Raw genomic sequence first — 20,941 nt, 5'->3', positions numbered from 1 at the left:
ACCTTCGTTTGATGGGGCTTCTGTATGCCCATTAAGTCACTATGAGCAAATCGATAGGGATGTTTTTCAGAAAAAGGTTGTGGTTTTGAGATTTGTCTGCCTTTAGAAACAGTTAACTAATTGGAAACAATTTAAGCAGAAAAACTTATCTATTAAGGCATAATCTCATTGGGCTGTTTAAAAGATTTACATGCTTTTCCTGCCATTTTCAAATTCTTATTTGTTTTTTATGAGCCAAGGTATGTGTCCCCTCCTTGGGCCAGAACCTAATGTGTGTTTTGAGACCTGAATAAGAAATGCCATGTGACTTGTCTCCTTTCCAGAGAGGTGGGGGACTACAGGTGCAGAATGTTGCATAACCAGTCTGATGTGTTTGCTATGTTGGTGGATTTTGTGTAACGTATTTCCCCTCTCAGTATTACAAAAGTATTTAACTGTATGGGTGAGAGGGGGTAGAGGAGGGCTTTGGATTTGGAAAAGAATCAGATTTTTCATGGGTTGAAAAGCAACATGAATAGTATATATTTTTCTTTTGTTGTTGTTTTAAACAACAGTGTTATACACAACACTGCCTGAGTCTGTTCTGGCTGCTAGCTTCACATTCCTTTTATTCAGCCTGAAAAATCCATTAAATGAGTACTGTTCCCTTTCCCTTTGGAGATAAAATGTGCTGCTGCTGAAACAGGTCTGAGTTCATTCTGGAATCTTTTTTCTCTGGGGCATAAATTGTTGCTCCACCCAGGTGAAAACACCATTTGGATTCCTGATCTGCGCAGCTATTTTATCATCCTGAAGTTTTGGGGTTTGGTGTGTTTTTCCTTTTTGGTGGGGCTTTGTTTTGTCACTACTGTCGATAACAAAAGCTGTTAAAGCAAAGCTGATTGGTTGTAAAAATAACTTCTGTTTCGTTTTATGGCCTTTTTGTTTATTGTTCTTTCTCCCCAGTCAGTCCGTACTCGTCTTACTGTGTTTCTCTGACTTCCTCCCATTGGTCATTTCTTATGGCACAATAAATCCCCTATCTTTTGTGTGCGGCAGTTCATTCAGTCATTTTTCTGTTGATGGACACCCACTTGGTTTCCAGTTCTTTGCTACCACAGAAGGCTATGATGCAGTTGCTTTTAACCAATTTACTTGGGAAAATACTTTCCTTATCCACAGCTACCTGAAAGGGGGGGGTGGAGGGGAATCAAATGAGTTTGTAAAGAGATTCTGGGAATATTAATGATATCTAATATTTACATAGCCATTACTGTGTGCCAAGTACTGTGCTAAGGACTTGACAAATATTTGGTCTCTATGTTTTATTATTACTATCATCCCCATTTTGCAGTTGAGGAAACTGAGAAAAACAGGCTAGATGTAGAAATGGGTTGTTCACTTGGTTTACATTTAAAATTAAGATCACCTGTCCTTTAGGAGGAAGGATATGCTGGCCACATGTTTCTGTAGCTTTTTTTTCTTTAAACAGCGGCTCCAAAGACCACCTTTCTATGCCCTTAAGCAGGCCTCAGAAACTATCACCCCCACACCCCATCTGTAGTGTCTCAGTAGGAGCTCTGATTCTTCATAGCAACCCAAGCAACTTGAATTGCAACAAAATAAATATTGATGGGTTGTGGAAAGCCTGGGCTTTTCAAACTTTAAAAGTTATACTTGATAAATAGCTTAGGTCAGGGGCAGGCAGTGGATAGAGCACCTCTTGCAGTCAGGAGGACCTGAGTTCAAATCCTGCCTTAATCACTTAACACTTGCTAGCTGTGTGCCCCTGGGCAAGTCACTTAATTCCAGTCACCTCACCAAACAATTGAATGAATGAGTGAGTGAGTGAGTGAGTGAATGAATGAATGAAATAGGTTTAATCATGAAAGGCAGACAACAGACCCATGTGACTTCTGAGCACCTTCTTTGAGAGTTGGAACACTCCCCTGTGGTAATACTATAGGCAGATTAGGTTCGAATAAGGACTTAAAACCTTCAGAAGAGACTCCTGGATTGATGCCCAAACTCAGTGATCAGGGGGCTGTAATAATTTGTTCCTGATTATGGGTTGGTTTGTAGTTGCCCGGGCATAAGGGGATCCATATGACTTGGTGAGGCTTGACAAGAAAATAGCTGAGTTAATTTATTCATTTCCCTCAAATTATGCCCCTCCTGCTGTTTGTGACATTTCTCCCTATTCCAAAAAAGTATGTGACAGTCTAACTAGTCATTTACTCTTCTCTGTCTGCTGTGGGGAGCTGTGCTCCGGCAGGTTAAGAAAGGCTGCTTTTTGGGGGCCGCCAAGGCACATCATCTCAGGCAAACCACAGTGACTCTGGCGTGGTAGTGACTGGAGCGAGGAGGGTAGATCCAGGACGTTGTCGTAACTGGAAGAGTGTACAGAGGTTCTGGGCGGACAGCTGGGCCTGGTGCCAGTGTAAACAAATTTAAATCGATTTTTGGTTTTGTTTTCTTTTGCTGGGTGGGGTCCTTCCAGGTCAGGTCCAGAGCAGAAAATGCATTGAAGAAGTGATTCACTTTGCCTGGGAAGAGAAGCTCTTCCTCTTGGCTGACGAGGTAAGAGAAGCCTGGACACTTCTGTTTCTCAGACGGGTCCTGGGTGTGGATGGAGCCACGTAAATTAATTATGTGTGTACAGTACTTTCCAGCTTTCAGAGTATCTTACATCCATTATTTTGTGTTACTATTATGAAATAGGGAGGGCAGAGCTTCTTACCCTGGAAAGTTTCACGGATAAGGAAACTGAGGCTCAGAACTCATATTTCTGCTAGCACTTTTATGGCCCTCAGTAAAAGTCCTTTCCTCACAACCACCCTGTGAGGGAGCTGTCTGTGGTCACAATGGATAACCCAGTGGTTACAGGTATAACCCAAGGAGAGTTTCTGGCTCAAATTTAAGTTAAGTGGCTTGTCGGGTCACACAGCTTGTGTCAGAGCCAGGATTGGAACCCAGGTCCTTTGACCACCACGTTCCAGTGTCTTTTCTGGACACCAGAAACTTAATGAATTGCTGGGTTGTTAGATAAAGTGGTAAAGAAGCCTGGCTTCTGTGGTTCTTTCAGTGTGTTCCCAAAGCCCCTTGTGTAGCCAAAGAAATAGGTATCTCAAGTCTTCTTCCCTTCCCCCCAGGTTTTTCTGGGTCCTACTCAATTTAACCCTAGAAGTACTTCCATTAGCTTAGACCTGCTCTTGCCTTAGAAGGTTACGGCTGTTCTGTAAACATTAGATTTGGTTATTCCACTCATGTTCTCTATGTTGTGTCTTTATGACACTTGACTTGGCCTCTGCAGGACTCACAGTCTGTTATGAAGGCCTCCCACTTGGCCATGCGGCAGTTCCCACCTCAGCAATGCTGCCCCAACCTGCCTTACCAGGACACAGCCTCCACAGAGCTCAGTGGTGTCACCATGGGCAAGCCCTTTAACATTCCAGGGACTCAGTTCTCTTATCTGTAAAATGAGGGAACTGGATCAAGAGGGTGCCTGAAGTCCCTTTCAGCTTCAGAGCTGTGATCCTGTGGTGTTTCCATTTTCAGACATATTTTATTTTTTCAATTAACGCATGTCTAGCTTTTCCCTCCCCCTCGCCGCCTTCCATCTCCCTTTGAAGAAAGAAAAAAAATAAAGGCCTTATAGCAAATATGCATAACTAAGCAAAACCAATTCCCCAGCTGGCCACGTCCAAAAGATAGGCCTCGGTCTGCGCCTGAAGTCCGCCAGCTCCGTCAGGAGGTGGGCGGCATGTTTCATCTTGGGTCGTCTGGAATCATGGTTCCAGCTGACCGGCGTTCTTACATCTTTCAGAAGTTGTTTGTCTGTGGAGTTGTGTTGTTATTGTATATAAGTTGTTCTGCTTCTGCTCGTTTCACACACAGACGTAACTTTGCTTCCCCTTGGTTGATTTCTCAGGTGTACCAGGACAACGTATATCCCAAGGACTGCCAATTTCATTCCTTCAAGAAGGTTCTCTATGAGATGGGCCCAGAGTACTCAAGCAACGTGGAGCTTGCATCCTTCCATTCCACCTCCAAAGGCTACATGGGCGAGTAGGTCAACATTGGCTTTTTTTCACTGTTTGTTCAAGAATGTGGAGAAACTAATTCACCTGTACTGTCCTAGGGTTGACCCACTTGAACATAGGACAAATCAACTAATCTTGTGCTCCTGATAATTCACAAAGTTGTGTTTACTTTACAGATCTGTGATTCCGTCAGTATGAGCCCTCCCTTCATTAATGCACATTGCAATACCATAGTCTTTTGGAGTTTTTTTGACCTGATAATGAGCCTCCCCAAACTTACATAGGCTTGTCCTCAGACAACAGACCTATAGGTCGTTGCTAGTCTGGTATTTAAGGCATTTCCAGTTTGGTAGTAGATACCAGGGCAGCTAGGTGACGCAGTGGATAGAGTACCAAGCCTGGAGTAAGGAAGACTTACCTTCCTGAGTTTAAATTTGGCCTCAAAACTTACCAGCTGTGTGACCCTGGGCAAGTCATTTAATCCCGTGTGCCTCAGCTTCCTCATCTGTAAAATGAGCTGGAGAAGGAAATGGCAAAGCACTCCGATATCTCTGCCAAGAAAATGCCAAATGGGGTCACCAAGAGTTGAAACCGACTGAAATGACTGAACAATAGCAACAATAAGTAGGTACCAGAGCTCATTCTTTGCTGATGAAGCCATTGAGAATCCAAAATCCCCTCCACAATTTTGTGAGCCATCAAAGGAGGCTTTTAGTGAAGTTCTTTCCCTTCACTAATTAATGAATGAATGAATGAAAAAGAATTTATTAAAAGCTTACTATATGCCTGATTTTGTTCTGAGCTCTTGAGATACAAATGTAAAAAGCAAGACAATACATGCCCTCAAGGTACTTATATTCTAATGAAGGAAGACAGTCCCAGTAAAGTAGAGGCTAGGAGTTATAGAAAACTATCTGACGTACTTTTTAGGAATGGTAGTGTTGTTTTGATTACTGTTCCCAGAGCAAGAAGTAGAAAGCAGGAGGAGAGACAGGTATGTGGATGGCAGCATGGCAGGAAGATGGTCAGAGTGCATCATGGAAGCCCCGTTGGGTATATATGACAAAGCTATCAAGAGCCTACGGCCCTAAGGTGGGAGTTGGAGTGCCATGTATTACCTCTTAAATTATAGATGTAAGAGGGGAAAAAAAACACATGTACATGAGGCTAAAATTCCATACTGTTATAACTGAGGAATAGCTTTAGTAGATTCTGGAGACTAGACATACCCATGTGAGTGGAACATGTTAGCTGGAAACTGCCTAGCCTAGGGCGACGTGGGGATGGGGATCTCTGGGCTAGTGAGTACTAGGCCTCATCTTAGAGTGTCTTGTCACAGGCAATAGATGAATTCAACTGAAGAGTTATTAAGCACTTGCTATGTGCAGGGCACAGTAGACAAAGGCTCGAGCAGGTTTAGTTGACACAAGTTCTGGCAGGCCATAGTGGGAACCCAAGACCTGGGACTGGAGAATGGAATGAGGACCTAGGTCCTGGAAGGACTGATTTATAGAGCAGGGATTCAAGATATGGAAATGGGGGATCCAGTTACTAGAAATTTGGGGGTCCAGGATCAGGCAAGACCCAGCAGCAGAGATGATGACCCTAAGAACAGTGAGCTGTGGAGCCAAGAATCCTTATGTGTCCCTGCTGAAGGGCTCCACTCTCCCAAGACAGGGCAGAGGCTGCTGATGACTCTTTAGGGCCATTATGTATAGAAACTGCAGAGCAGCCAGGTTGAGGGGCCAGACCAGCCATTCTGTGTTTACTCCCAGAAGTAGATTGGGCTGAAATGAGATTGTATATTGGAGCATTCCTACATAGAAACCTTAATTGTGCCCTAGCACAATTAAGCCACACTTCAAAGAAGCCAGGACATGGGAAGGAAGACCCAGACCCATGGCAGCTGTGAATCCTTTTAGCCAGTGGTGCTTCTGACTCCTGGACTGTTCCTGGAGTGTAGGCAAAGGAGACTAACCAAGATAGTAAGTGGACTACTGAGGATGGGTTGAAGAAAATGGGGGTGCTTAGCTTTGGAGAAGAGAAAGCTTAGATCGAGTTGGCAGAAGACTTAGATGTGTTCTGCTTGACCCTGGGGGACAGAACAGGGAATGCTGGAACTCCATTGAAAGGAAAACTTCCTAGCACAGCTTGCTTTCCAAAGATGGGGAAGAACACCTTGGAAAGCAGCAGGTTTGACGGAAGCTTCATGGCCACTTGTCTGGATGGTATGAGGGTCATTCTGAGTAGAGTGCTGAATTTGAAGTCAGGCAGTCCCGAGTTCAGATCCTGCCTCAGACACTTATGAGCTCCATGACCATAGGCAAGTCACTTAACCTTTCTCAGTCTCGGTTTCTTCATCTATAAAATGGCCATAATACTAGCCACATGTAGCCCTCTAGGTCCTCAAATGCAGCTCTTTGACTGAATCCAGACTTCGCAGAACAAATCCCCTTAACAAAATGCCCTTGTACTAGCACCGACCTCACAGTGTTGTTTTGAGAATCAAATGAGACAGCTTATATTAAGTGCTTTGCAAACCTCGAAGTACTATGTAAATGCTAGTATTGTTCAAAAATTAATACACACACATGCAAAATCCCAGGTAGGTTTGGGAGGGAGGGCAGCAGCGGCTGGGGGATCAGGAAAGATGTCATGCAGAAGATGGTGCCTGAGCTGCATCATAAAGGAGGAGAAGGATGCTGTGAGGCAAGAAGGGAGTGCATTCCAGGCACGAGGGATGGCCAGTGCAAACATGGGATGGAGGAATTGAGTGTCATGAGTGAGGAACAGAGAGGAAGCCAGTTTGGATAGTCTCAGGGAGCTTACATTCTAACAGGAGAGATAGAATAAATACAAGGAGTCATTTAGGCTTAAAACTGCACTCAGATTTTTGGGACACCCTATATAAAGAGAATAAATACAAAGTAGTTCAGTAGAAGGTTGTGTTCTAGCCACAAGGCTGTCTTAGCAAGCACTTGAGAACCCCTGGCAGTCAGAGATAGCTTTGGCTGTTTTTCAGGCTTGCCAGTTGGGAACAGCAGCTGGGTCGTGGTGGATAGAATATGATGGGGAGGAGCTTGTGACATATGAGGTGGAGGGAAGAAGAGGACACCCAACTGTTCCAAGCCCCATGGGCTGCTTGTATTAACAGTTGTGTCTACACCAAACTTCCATGTGATTTTAAGTTTCCTTCCCCTCAACATTCCCCTCCCTCCAAAAAAAAAGTATTATTGATTTGATTAATATTAAAAACCAGTGGATAAGAGACCTACAGGGAGGAAGCTCCTTCTGACCTACCTTATGTAATTTAAAACTAATGAGCAATGTCAGCTTCATTGTTACAAATTGTAGCCTGTTACAGTCAGTTTATTATCATAATAAACCTCAAATAATTAGGATGCTCAAGAATGGGCTCTTCTGGGCAGTTTCAACACTTTTTACTAAAAAAATCTTTCAGGGACGGCCACATCATCTCCTGTTCCAGAAAGGTTAGTTGATGCACCATCGTAGGATCTGTCCCCGTTCATTCTGAGTCTCAGGGTCTGCCCTCTGCACATTAGTTGTCTTTCAGGCCTGTGGCTAGAGATCGAGGAAAATTAGGAGACTGGGCCAGATGTGGACTGACTTAGGATATCTCTTGGAAGATGGTTTTTAGAACCTAAAAATTACCTGGACAGCATCTGGAGCCTTCTCTGTACTCAATAGTTGGGCCCTCATCACTCCTTGCCTCGATTTTTGCAGTAACCCTGTCTCAGGTTTCTCCTCTCCTTCAGTCCATCCTCCACACTGCTGCCCAAGGGATTTAACTTTAGCTTGGCTCTTACCATATCACGCTCCTACTCAGGAAACTGGCGGCCCCCTATTGCCTCTGCGGTAAACTCTGAGCTCCTCTTTAGCTTTTAAACCCTTCACAGTCTAGCTCCAGCTGATCTTTCAAGCCTCAATATGTACAATTTCCCTCCCATACTCTGCAAACCAGCCATACTGACCTTCTCTCAGCTCTTGCCACACGTGACTCCCATCTCTGGCCTTCATGCCTTTGCCCTGGCTGTGCCTATGCTTAGAATTCACTCCCTCCTTGCCTCTGCCCTGGGGAACCCCTCCATTCCCTTAAGGAGCAGCTCAGACACCTCTTCCTCTGTGAAACCTTTCCTTCCTCTTCCCCCCCCCCGCAGCTGCTACTGCCCTTTCTCCCAAACTCCCTTGTGTTTATTCTGCGTATACTTACTATGCACTTGGTGTATCCCCAATTCAAATGTAAATTCCATGAAATTATCCCCAGTGCCTGGCACTCCTTCTAAATGTTTGTTGATTGATTTATTAGAATAATAAATGTGGAGGTGGGTGTCTAGGTTACACTTAAATTTGATTTCAGTGCATCAAGGCTTTCCCCTAACTTTTGCTCTCTTCTCCTTCCCTGGCTAGGTGTGGCTACCGAGGGGGCTACATGGAGGTGATCAACTTACATCCAGAGATTAAGGGACAGCTTGTCAAGATGCTCTCTGTGCGGCTCTGTCCCCCGGTGTCGGGACAGGCAGCCATGGACATTGTCGTGAACCCCCCTGTGCCGGGAGAGGAATCTTTTGAGCAGTTCAATAGGGTGAGTATAGATGGTCCCCCGTCACCTCTGGGGTCCTGACCGTGTCCTGCTAGGCCAGTAGGATCCTAGACTGGGACTGTTAGGTGTCTTAGAGATCTTCATTGTGTAGGTAAGGAAACCAGGGACCAGAGAGAGGAAGTGATTTACCCAGAGTCATACAAGGCAGTAAGTAGTAGAGCTGAGAATCCCTTCTTTTGGGACTGGGCCAGCTAGGGAGAGTGGTAGACTTGAAGTAAGACCTGAGTTCAAATTCTGCCTCAAGACACTCATAAGCTCTGTGACCCTGGACAGGTGGCTTAACCTCTCTCTGCCTCAGTCTCCTCATCTGTAAAATGAGGGGATTAGACTTGATGGCCTCTTAAGGTTGATTGCAGTTCCAGATCTGTGATCCTGTGACCCCCCCAAATCCAGTCCTGTTCCCAAACTCCATTGTATTTGCTTTGGTTAGAGCAAGAGAGGCCATGGTCACAGCTTCCATCTTGGGGAAGAAAGGCCATCATGGCTTTCATCTTTGTATAGACTGGTTAGCTTCAGAGAGGAAAAATCCTGTTCTATGGTAATAGAGCATTGACCCCTCCCCCCCATCCCTGATCAGGCTTCTTGCAGACATGCCTCCTAAGGATGAGCTTACCTTGTATGTGAAGGATTCAGTGCTGTTCTGTACTCCTCCTCTTCCTAGTCAGGGTTAGGGCAGCATTACTCTCCACTGTACCCAAGTCTAGTGCTCTTCCCACTACCCTGCACAGTCACAGGGCATGGTTTCCACCATCTCCCAAACCTCGTACAATCCTATTCTTGATTCCTAGAGCAGTTGGAAGCCGAAAGAGAGTGACTTGTATTGAAAAAATAAGTTCACAGATCCTGGGTTATATCAAGTCATAAAGCACTTTTAGGGACTTGTTCTCTTTTAGGCTTCACAGAAACCCCGTGAGACAGGTAAGCAGAGCCAGTAGGTCTTTTTGTTGTTTTTTATATAAGGAAACAGGGGATGAGAGATGGAGTACTTTGTCCAAAGCCACACAGTGAGAGTTGGGACTCAAAACCAGGTCTTCTGATATTTCACTTGTCAGCAGAGGGAACTGGGATGTTTAGTCTGTAGAAGATTCAGGCGAGACACATTCACTTGTTCATATTTGAAGGACTGGCATATAGAGGAAGGATTAGTTTTGTTCTTTTTGAGGCAAAACCAGGAGGCAGTGGACGGACATCCCAAAAAGACTCCACATGTAGGAAGGATCCTTCCTAACAATTAGAATGAGCTGCTAGGCTCCCCCTCCTCGGAGGTCTTGGATGCTGGATGGAACATTTGCAGTGTTACAGTGTGTGGCTTGTACCGGATGGCCATGGAGGGGGTCCTTTCCAACTCAAATTCTGTGGATTCTGGGATCAGTGATGGTTGTTGAGAGACTCATCCCACAGATTGGGCACATCTGGTTTTGCCAAGGTTTCCTAGTCTATGTGGACATCCTAGGATGTCCAGTTTCCCATTGCCTTCACTACAGGGCACCTGGACAAGGCAACAGGAAATCATGGGTTTTATAAAAAGGCAGATTTGTAGGCATGTACCGTTGGTTTCTCATTCTCTGTTGTCAAAAGTAAGGAGATGTTCAGGATTGGTTTGTGATTGGTTAGTGAATCAAATTGGGAGAGCTAGCCAGGGTATGGAATTTCCTAGAAAAAGCCCAGGGAGTGGGGGCATTTCCAAAGCAGAGGCAGTCTCCTTCATGTGGTTCTTATGAGTCAGAAATAACAGAAAAAGATTTTGGAACTATTACACGCTAGAACAGGTCAAATCTCAGAGCAAAGTCCATTCAAATCCACTTGCAGTGGCATCAGTGCTTTCCTGTGATGGGAACCCTGTATCCCTGGCTTTACCCTTTGAGTCTGGAGTCTGGTTGCTATACTGAGAACCAGGAAGCTTTCCTAGGGACATCATGGGCTGTTCCAGAAAAAAAAAAACCGGTAGCTTCATTTTCAACTGCAGATCTGAGAGGAGGAGAGAAACACGATTTTTCTGCCCAAATTCCAGAGCTAGGAGCAAGATGTGGGCATCCTGAGTGGAGCAGGATGAAGAAATAACTCCTCTTTGTGAGTGGAGTGAAGCCATGGGATGGTGAGGAAGGAAGCTTGACAGCAACCCACCTGGCCAGCACTGCAGCCCTGCAAGTCCGGGACCCATGAAATCAGAAGACTTGGAGCTAGAAGGAGCCTCAGATATCCTCTACTGGTCCCCTTGTTTACAAATAAGGAAACTGAGGCCTAAAGAGGGGAAGTGACTTTGCCCCAAAGTCAAGTAGACCTTGAACAGAGCCACGAATCAGACTGAAGTCTCTAGGACGCCCAAATCTAGTGCTCTTGTCACTGCCATACAGCCCTATGGCATGGTTTCATCACCTCCCAAACCTCATACTCGCCTTCTCTTTGATTCCTGCTAGAGCTGGACAGCCCAGAAAATAACTTTCTTTGAAAGTAACATATGGCAAATGCATTCTGGTTTGGGTTCTCCACTAGGTGTCTCTGGGCTTGTTCCAGTTAGCTTCTTGGGTCCTTCCCCTGCCTATTTTCCTTCTTTGTAAAATGGCGATGGTGATATAACTAGATGATCTTAAAAGTCTTTCTAGCTCTTAAACCTCAGGTGACCTTACAGTAGAATGATAACCTTTATGTCCTTGTGAGGAAAAGGCCCCTTCCAGACTTTTATTGGGATTATTCAAACAGAAAGAACCATTTCCAGAGACTAGTCATTCTATGACTGCCCAAAGTGAACTTAACCTCTTCTCTTTTCTCTCTTGTTTTCCCACAGGAGAAGGAGTTTGTCCTGAGCAATCTTGCAAAAAAAGCTAAGCTTACAGAAGATTTGTTTAACCAAGTGCCAGGAATTCACTGTAATCCCTTACAAGGAGCAATGTATGCCTTTCCCAGGATCTTCATCCCAACGAAGGCAATTGAGACAGCTAAGGTGTGTTGGTCCTTCCTGCTCTGACTCTTATCTGAATTCAAATCCTGCCTCAGACACTAGCTGTGTGACTCTGGGCAAATCACTTACCCCCTGTTTGCCTCAGTTTCCTCATCTGTAAAATGAGGATAATAATAGCACCTACCTCCCAGCATTGTGAGGATCAAATGTGAGAATGATTGTAAAGTGCTTAGCACAGTGCTAGGCACATAGTAAGCACTATATACATGTTAGCTGCTATTATTATTACAGTGGTAGCTGGAAGAGGTGCTACTATTAGGCAGGGGTGTGTGTTTTACCCCTGAAAAAAGGGTATTTATTCTTGGTCTCTGGGTTCCTCTGCTGGCTCAGCCCCTGGATTAAGAATCAGGTCAGTGGCTTATACTTGCTCTGCAGTAGAAGGCGCTAGCTTCCAGAACCAGGGCTCTGTGCAGGACTTTGCCATCTCATTTTGGCAAATCCAAATGAAAGTAAACTAAAATTTAGCGTGAATTTCTGGTTGGTGCTCTTACTAGGAGTGGAGAAGGTTGATTTTCCACTTAACTCTCAGAGACTGATTGTGAAATAAACCATACATGTAGCACTGAGCACAATGCTTGGCACTGTGGGTGAGCAGTAAATCCTTGCTGAATTGAATCAACACCCACTGTGTGTAGAATACTGTGTTAGCAGTTGCTGTTGTCACGGCACTTGCCTTCTAGTAAGGAGATAAAAGTGCAAAGCACTGGGGATACAGAGGAAAAGCAAAAACAACCCCTGCCCTCAAGGAGAGTACATTCTCACGTAGTGACAGGAGAGTACAGCATGTGTTCATAGCAGAGAGTAGTCTAGTTTGGCTAGGGTGCTGCGTGTATGGAGAGGAATCATATAATATGAACAAAAGCTGGAAAGGTGAATTTCTAGAGGGGCTTGAGTACTAGACCAAAGCAATTTGAACTTAAGTTATTAAGTAGAAAGGAGCCGCTGACTCTTTTGGGGCAGAGGAAGGTATGGTCAGATCTATAGATAGGAAGGATTATTTTGGTAGCTGTTTCAGAAAGGTAGAGAAGGCTGGCGTTGGGGGTAGGGCAGTGTGTGGGTAAGTACAAGATATGTCAGAGTAGAGTTAAGGAAACTATAATGAAATTATTGCAGTATAGTCCAAGTTACTGGTAATGAGGGCATGTACTAGGATGACAGAGGGGAGAATTTAGAGGAGGGGACAGATTCAAGAGATGCTGCAGAGACAGAATCAACAGGGTCTGTTCTGAGGAAAGAAGGGAAAGGAAGTCAAAGATAACCCCAAAGGGTGTTTTCAGAGAAACCTGGGAAGATTCATATGAACTGATGTGTAGTGATGTGAACAGTACCAGAACAATTTATACAGTGACAACAGTGTGGTAAAGACAAATATCTTGGAAGAATTAGGAACTCTGATCATTGTAATTGCTAACCATAATTCCAGAGGACATATACATATATACATACATCTATAGATACACCTACGTACAAACACACATATGTTGAATCATTTTAGTCATGTCTGACTCTCTGTGACCCCATTTGGGGTTTTCTTGGCAAAGGTAACTGGAGTAGTTTACCATTTCCTTCTCCATCTCATTTGACAGATGAGGAAATGGAGGCAAACAGGGTTAAATGACTTACTCAGGATTACACAGTTTAGTAAGTATTTGAGGCTGGATTTAAACTCAGGTCTTCCTGATTCCAGGACCAGTGATGTGTCTACTACATCATGTAGCTGCCCCAGTAAATAAATTAAAAAAATAAGTAGACAAATGTATATATATATATATATCTACACACAAACGTGTGTGTGTGGTGTGTGTGTGTGTGTATGTATCACATTTATGTGACTGAGATGGGGAAATTTGTTTTATTTTCCTTTTGTATAGAATGGGGGGGCAGTTTTTTTGCTAACTAAAAAAAAAATAGGACATAATTGAAATAAAACAAAACCACAGATACAGAGAGAGTGAAAAAGTAGTACCATAATAGGCAGAAATAAAAAAGCCAGAAAGAAGAGTAGATACATAATGGAAACATACTTAAGCATTTCAGAAGAGTTAAAAACCAAGGCCCAGAGAGGTCAAATTACTTACCTAAGATCACACACAGTGATCTTGAATTGGAATTCCAGTCTGGGTCCTCTGATTCTAAATCCAGTGCTTTTTCCACTACAAATTCCTTTGGGAAAGGGCAAAGAGATGAAATTCAGCTAGTTAATAGGGGCCCTTGACGGTCCTGGTGGGAATTTTGCTGAGAGAGGAAGTTTGAGATTGGGCAAAATTCTGTTGGAGATCACCTGTGGATTTCAGATATTCAAATTCTCCAATTCCCAGGCTAACTTTTCTAAAGAAATGCACATTTATGTAACTTGAACTAGGCTTAGAAAGTTGAGGACCACGTGGTACTTCAGTGACTAGATAGGAATTATGAACCTATAAATGTCTCTGATGTGCTTGTCAGAACTTGAAAATGGTTTGCTTCTTTTATAATTTAAACATTCCTCTTGCATTGTTGTTCGAGTCAAGGTTACAGACGTTTTCTTTCTAGATTAATGCAGAAGTCCACAGCTGTTCAAATGACCACAAAGTCCAAGTTAATAACATTTATTTTGTGGCGTGATTCAGTTGTCTAGTGGTAAAGTGTTGGCATGTTTGGGGGCTGGATAATTTTCTTTATCAGCGGCGAAGCTGACAGACTTTCTCATCTGTGGAGAAAATTCTTGTTGGAGTTAACGACCCACATGATCGTGTTTTTTGTTTTGTTTTGTTTTTTGGTGAGGCTATCAGGGTTAAGTGACTTACCCGGGGTCACACAGCTAGTGTCAAGTGTGTGAGGCCGGACATGGACTCAGGTCATCCCAACTCCCAAGACCAGAGTTGTATCTGCTGTGCCACCTAGCTGCCCCTCATGTGAGCTGTTTTCAGATGTGTGGCTGCTGTTTTCATGGAGAATCTCCTCCCCATAGAAACCTCAAGATCTTTAGCTAAGTTCTTGCCATAGGAGAGCACGGTACACTTGTGGGTAGTGTTGTTTACTTTTCAGGGCACCTTGCCACCCGTTAGTTACCACATTTGAGCCTCACCATAATCTTGTGAAGTCCGTAGGACATGTGTTAACTTTCCCTCTTTTATAGATGGAGAAACTGAGGCTTGAAGAAGACAAATCACAAGAACATGGGTTTAGAGCTGGAAGGAACCTGAGAGACAATCTAATCTAGGCCAAAGTAAAATGCTTTGGATTAAAAGGAGACTATTATATCGAAGTTCAGTTATTTTAAAATTTAAGTTCATGGATCACTGGTTAATCTAATCCCAGCCCTTCATTTTACAGATGAAGAAACTGAGGTCCAGAGAGGAGTGAATTGCCCCAATGTCACACAAATATTTAACGACAGACCTGTGATTCGAACTTGGCACTCAGCCTAAGGCCCTTTCCACTGTAACTCACTGCGTCCCATTGATGCCTTTGGGAGACAGAGTATATACGTATGTTTTCTTCTGCTCTGTTTACTCCCTGCACCACACCTCTTCCCAGGACCTAACACTTGCCCGTGTGGGAAGGAACAGCATGGTACAAAAAGAAGTGTGCTGGGTTTGGAGTCCAGGGACCCTCAGTTTGAATCTTCCCTCTGCCACTCGCCAGTCATGTGACTTTAAACAAATCACTGTCCCTCCCTGGTCCTCACTTTGCTCACCTGCCAAGTGATGGGGTTGGATTAGATGAAGGGATTCTTGAGGTCCCTTCCACCTTTAATTCTACGATCTTGTAAGAGTAGGGAAGTATCCCTTTGGGTTTGATGTGTATGTAAAAAGCAAATAATGACTCATTAACTCTGCTCCATCTCCTCAGGCCCATAAGATGGCCCCAGACATGTTTTACTGTATGAAGCTTCTGGAAGAAACTGGAATCTGTGTGGTACCTGGCAGTGGCTTTGGCCAAAGGGAAGGGACTTACCACTTAAGGTACTCCATGCTCTCCGTGGTTGGTGGGATGGTTCTGAATTTGGGGTGCAACTGTGGTTTCATGTATAGCCCCAAGATGAGCTGAAGTTATAGGCCAGGGAGAGGTCTTTCTTTGGAGAAAAACCATCTTCTACCCCCCTGCCATTTTTTTTCATGTCAGAAGAATGTATGTCCTATACCTGGAAATGTCAAAAATGTGATTATTTTCAATCTCTTCTGGATGGTGATTTGCTTTATTTTTGCCCTCTGTTAATAATTGCTAATAGCTAACATTTTATATAGCACTTACTCTGTGCTAGGCACTATGCTAAATGCTTTACAATTATTATCTCATTTGATCCTCACAACAACCTTGGGAGGTAGTTGCTATTACTATCCCCTTTTTACAGATGAGGAAACTGAGGCAAACAGAGGTTAAGTGACTTGCCCAGATAGTGAGTGTCTGAGTCCACATTTGAACTCAGGTCTTCCTGATTCCAGGCCTGGTGCTAGTGCTGCCTTTATGGAAATGGGAAATTCTCTTAACTTAACAATAATACCATCTTCCATTTGCATAGCTTCTAGTTTAAAATATATATATGTATCTTACTTCTGTTGATACACAAATATGCAACTGGATTTCTGAGGATGTTTGGCTCAATAGAAGGAAAAACTTCCAGATATTTATAACTGCCCACAGTGGACTGAAGAATTTCAGGAAGTAGTAGGTTTCCCATCACTGAATGTGACCGTTTGTCAGGGATTTTGTAAAAGGGGGGTTTCTTTTCAGGTATGGGTTGGCTAGATAACTGTTAAGGTCCCTTTCTGCTCATGAGACTGAAAATTTGTGGCAGCTGCAGCCCTAACTCAGGTGTTTGGATTTTAGAGTCCAAGGATTGTGGGCTGAATACAGCATAAACCAACTGTAGGCTTTGAGAAAGACAGTGAATATAAAAGCGGTCAGGGTGGGATATGTTTGTTTAGAGGGGGCTTCCTGGAGGAAGCAGTTTGGCTTTGGAGCAGCATTGCTTATAAATGAGTGCCAATCAGCACGTATTTTTAAGTGTGGGTTTGTCAACTAGTGCCAGAAATTCTGCTGAACTCTTGGCCCATAGAGCATATGTGTTTGGTTTTCTAAAAGGATGTCTGTAATTTCCTTTTTAATTTGGGTTGAGTCACTTGACTTTCCTGTGACCAAGCTTGGAAGTCAGAAGACCTGAGCTCAGCTATATTACTAATTCATTGTATGGCTTGGGGTAAACCACTTCTCCCCCCCCCTTAACCTCAGTTTCCTCATCTGTAAAATGAAAGAGTGAGACTAGGTAATATCTCAGGGTTCTTTTAGCACTGAAATCCTATGAATTTTCTCAATTTGTTTTCTAATCTGTGATCTGTTGAGATCATGGACATAAAACTACTCTCTATGTAGCAACTAGCAAGACAGACAAAAGTTTTCAGGACTTTCCCTCCTTCACTCTAAGGGTTTTTGTGTCCCAGCCTCCCCTATAAAGTGAGGGCATTGGACCAGATGGCCTCTAATGTCCCTTCCAGCTTCACATCTATAAGGTTGTGGATAACCAGGAATTATTATAATCTTTTCTTTCTTTCTAGAATGACCATCCTCCCTCCTGTAGAGAAGCTAAAGATTGTCCTGGAGAAGGTGAAGGACTTCCACATAAAGTTTCTTGAGAAGTACGCCTGAGGCCCAAGGCAGCATTGCCCGAGGAACAGAGACCTGGCGATGTGTTTCTAGTTTGCCTGGGTCCACAGAAGCCTTGGCTCAGGAAGCTGGTCGGCCAGAAACAATTCTTCCCCAACAACTCTGCCAAGCATCTTGCCTGGGGGACTTTGTGATGTCCATCTTTGGTTTTGTCATAGGAGACTTTTTGTGCCTTGATGATGAGAATACTTCTCTTCCATGTTTCTGTTTCCAATCAAGTTGGGAATTGGTCACAATTCAGAAAGCCCTGTAGGCCCTGATATCCACAGAGCTTGAACTTGATCAGCAGACGTGGCCAACCAGTGCCCTCTGGTTTCTTTTGAAAATCCTATTTGAGTTTGTAAAACAAAACAAAACAAAACAAAAGTTATGTTGTTTTAAGTGGTTTCAGGTCTAGGGCAAAAAGCAGGTGCCAGAGAATGTCTTAACTTCAGTAAGTATTGGGTAGCTGAGGTTTGAGGCTATGCTTGATGTTATCTATAAAATAAAACACTTATCCTTATAAGAATCCAGTCATTTGAGAGGAGGGGTATTCACAGATTAGATTGAGGATGTTGAAATTGTTGAGAACCTTTACCTTAAGTATGGCAATGGAGTTTAGAAAGTGAAAAGGCCTGACTGATCCACCCTGTAAATGGTTGGGGGCTAAGAAGGCTTGTGGATGGGTGGGGCTGACGAGGAAGGAGATGGATTCGTGGAGCTCTGACTCAGCAGAATACCACTTGGGAAAAATGAGATACAGATTTTGTCCCCATGGAGAGCCTCAGGCAACCTGAAATGTCTTGTTGGACACAGATGACCATTACCCCTGTTCTATAGGAGGCTTTTCTTAGGGATTTTGGGGTGATGGATTAAGGGACTCTTGTTACACTCACCCTGGCACTCCTACTGGGAAAGTTCATGGGTTTAAGGGAATATCTATTCTGCCACCCTGTGATTTTACTGTTCCAAAAGGATCTCCCCTTCACTTCTCCTTTGCAAATTGTCTTGGGATGTAAAAGACTGACTTGTCCGTCCTTCTCTGCACAACTGGAAATAGGACCCAGAAGAATGCCGTTATGAGGCTGTGTTTGGTAGGCTCTTCAACACCTTTTTATTGGCTAAAGTCTTGAGCATCGAAGGCCTTGTAACTTTGCCCTCCCCCCCCAAAAAAAAACCCAGGCCAAATGATTACAAGGTGGTTGTTGTTTTCTCCCTTGTCTGACTTTTAAATTAATGAGGCTAAGTCTATTCCCTTTAGACAGTGCTTCACACAATATAACCTGCTTTCCCTTACTTTGGGAGATTTCCAGATGGAGCTCATTAGGATGGAGAGAAATTTTGAGGCAAAACACAGATCTGATACCTCCCAGGAGACAGGTGTAGACAGGATCCAGAGTTAGGGATTGGTGGGCAAGGAATCTACCCTCACTTTCCTCCTCTGATTCCCAGCCCCCCTCAGTCATCTTGGTATTCATGTTGGGCAGCCAAGAAAGGCTTAATCAGCTAGGAGAGGGGCCTTCACGTAGGTGATCTCTGTCCCCTGTCTTGTTCTCATACGACACAGCTATCTTTTATTAATCCTAACCCTCTTCGATGTATAGTTACAGAAACCTGGGATGGAAGCTCAGATACTCATCATTTACTCCCCCCAAGAGGGACTGTCAGGGAGTAGACTGAAGAAGTGAGCCTTCCTCAAAGAAGTACTCTTCCTCTTCGTGTTGCCATGGACTGGGTAGGGGGGGTAGGGCAAGGAGAGGAGAACCAATGGGAAATTTGATTCAGGACTTTTAATCTATCATTATTCACAAGCATCAGATTCATTCTGAAGAAAGTAGCCAAGTTCATAGATACCAAAAGGGAAGGGTTGAAGGTTTTTTCCTGCTTAAGAATTTTTGCACTCACACATGCAGTATGTGATAGCAATATGTACAAAAGTAACTGGAGACTTGTGATTGGCTGCTTAGAAAAGGTGGCTAGAACTAAATAATGCTCTCTTTGAAAGAAAAGGTTTAACAGTGGAGAAGTTAGTATATATTTTTATATTTTTGTAACAATTGCTTTTTTCATGGGGGGCGGGGCAGGGAGGAAGGGTTCATATTTTAGTCTTATGGAGCCCAATGGATTTTTATATTTCCCTTCAGACAACAGCCCTAAAAACTTTGCAAGGTTTATATGATTTTTAAAGGTGCCATACATTTGTTACACTTAATAACACCCACACACACACACAGAGAAAATACAGTTTAAAAAAACCAGATACAAGCTATTCTAGGGAGGTCAATTTCATTTGAAAGGACTGAACTCTTAGAGATTTGAGTTTTATGCACCTTTTGTTTTGGTGCCTTGACTTTTTTGGCACCAATTGCAGGGGAGGGGGAAAGAGCCGGTCGTTCCTCAACTGCTGTGCTTTTAATCAGCAATGTAAGTCTTTCTACCGTGTCCTTCACCACATCTGTCTATCATAGCCAGCGGAACCAACCTCACACATAACAAAATCCACTCTCAGAGGTAAGTCCATGGAGTTGCAAGCCCAGATTGTTGAGCTGTTTCCATTGTTAACTGTAGCTTGCCACCAAGAGCAAATACAGACTTCATTCTGCATGTTTCCAGTTTGGGTTCTCACAGGGATCTGCTGATAAGGTCTTTCATGATGTTAAAGTTTTTAAACAATAAAACACATGCAAAATAGGTGGTTGTATTTAACTGTGTCTGTTGCAGAAGCCCCTGATGCAACAGGCAGGGCTTTGTCTTGATGTTCTAAAAAGGTGAATGAGATTTTATCCAAATACAAATGCTAGGCTTGGTCTCAGCTCTTTTTTTTTTTTAATCTACTTAAACTCAATTCCCACTCCCACCCCTTCCACCCCCCAGGGTGGTCTCCTAGAAGGAATTTCACTTCCTGCAACACAGCTAACCTATTATGTTGAAACTACATTGCGGAGGAGCAGCTAGGAGGCACAGTAGATAGAGCCGTGGAGTCAGGAGGACCTGAGTTAAAATTTGGCCTCAGACAACTAGCTGTGTGACCCTGGACAATTCACTTAGCCCTGATTGCCTCCAAAAAAAAGAAAAAGAAGAAATAAAGAAAACTATTGGGGGTTTTAACCTGGTTCTGTTGATAAATTACGGGGAGCCCATGAGCTTGGATGGAGAAAAACAATATTACATTACTTCTTTATTTTCACTAACCTTTAGTTTCCTTTGTAATTCTATGTCTCTTATTTTATGCCTTTAAATATATTATTCCAAGGAGTCCATAGGCTTCACCACAAATACTTGGACAGGGGTCTATGGCCCAAGAAAATGTCAAAAACTACATGGATTTCCGTGTAATGGACAGTTTATTATAAATTTCCATCATTGTAGGGGCTTCCTTGTGTGGGAACTCTTTCCACCAGTGAGGAGTACAACCCATCTATGACTTACTAGATAAATTTGTAGGGAATTAGTTGCCTGAGGGACACAGAGATTAAGTGACTTGCCCAGAGTCTCATAGCTGAGTAAGTCTCTGAAACGGAATTTGAACCCTGGCTTTCCTGACCGCAAGCCTCCATCCACCCTAACCAGGTTCTAGGCCCGGCACTCCCTCTGGGCAGCATCTGGATACTTTTTTTTTGGACAGACCTGATGATTTCATCGGCTTAAGGAACTCCCAGTGAAGAGATGTTCTCCACCCATAGCTAACATTTCTGCAGCTCTTTTAAGGTTTGC

At 43.6% G+C, this 20,941-nt stretch overlaps 1 protein-coding gene across 2 annotated transcripts in view; it reads left to right on the top strand.

The window, feature by feature from the left end:
* The window catches only part of GPT2 (glutamic--pyruvic transaminase 2), a 51,694-nt gene extending 31,776 nt beyond the window's left edge, over window positions 1–19,918 (top strand). For both annotated transcript variants that reach the window (XM_020985097.2, XM_020985098.2), the window contains 6 exons: window positions 2,480–2,559; window positions 3,911–4,047; window positions 8,451–8,625; window positions 11,429–11,584; window positions 15,437–15,549; window positions 17,140–19,918. In XM_020985097.2, the coding sequence (XP_020840756.1) occupies window positions 2,480–2,559; window positions 3,911–4,047; window positions 8,451–8,625; window positions 11,429–11,584; window positions 15,437–15,549; window positions 17,140–17,230 (752 nt within the window). In that variant the 3' untranslated portion in view covers window positions 17,231–19,918. The remainder of the gene's footprint in view (window positions 1–2,479; window positions 2,560–3,910; window positions 4,048–8,450; window positions 8,626–11,428; window positions 11,585–15,436; window positions 15,550–17,139) is intronic.
* Window positions 19,919–20,941: the final 1,023 nt, after the last annotated feature.

This window comes from Phascolarctos cinereus, unplaced genomic scaffold (assembly GCF_003287225.1).
Source record: "Phascolarctos cinereus isolate Bilbo 61053 unplaced genomic scaffold, phaCin_HiC Scaffold_2;HRSCAF=192, whole genome shotgun sequence".
Classification (NCBI taxonomy): Eukaryota; Metazoa; Chordata; class Mammalia; order Diprotodontia; family Phascolarctidae; genus Phascolarctos; species Phascolarctos cinereus.
Note: the sequence above shows the minus strand (reverse complement) of the source record. Positions and strands in the feature narration are given on the sequence as shown.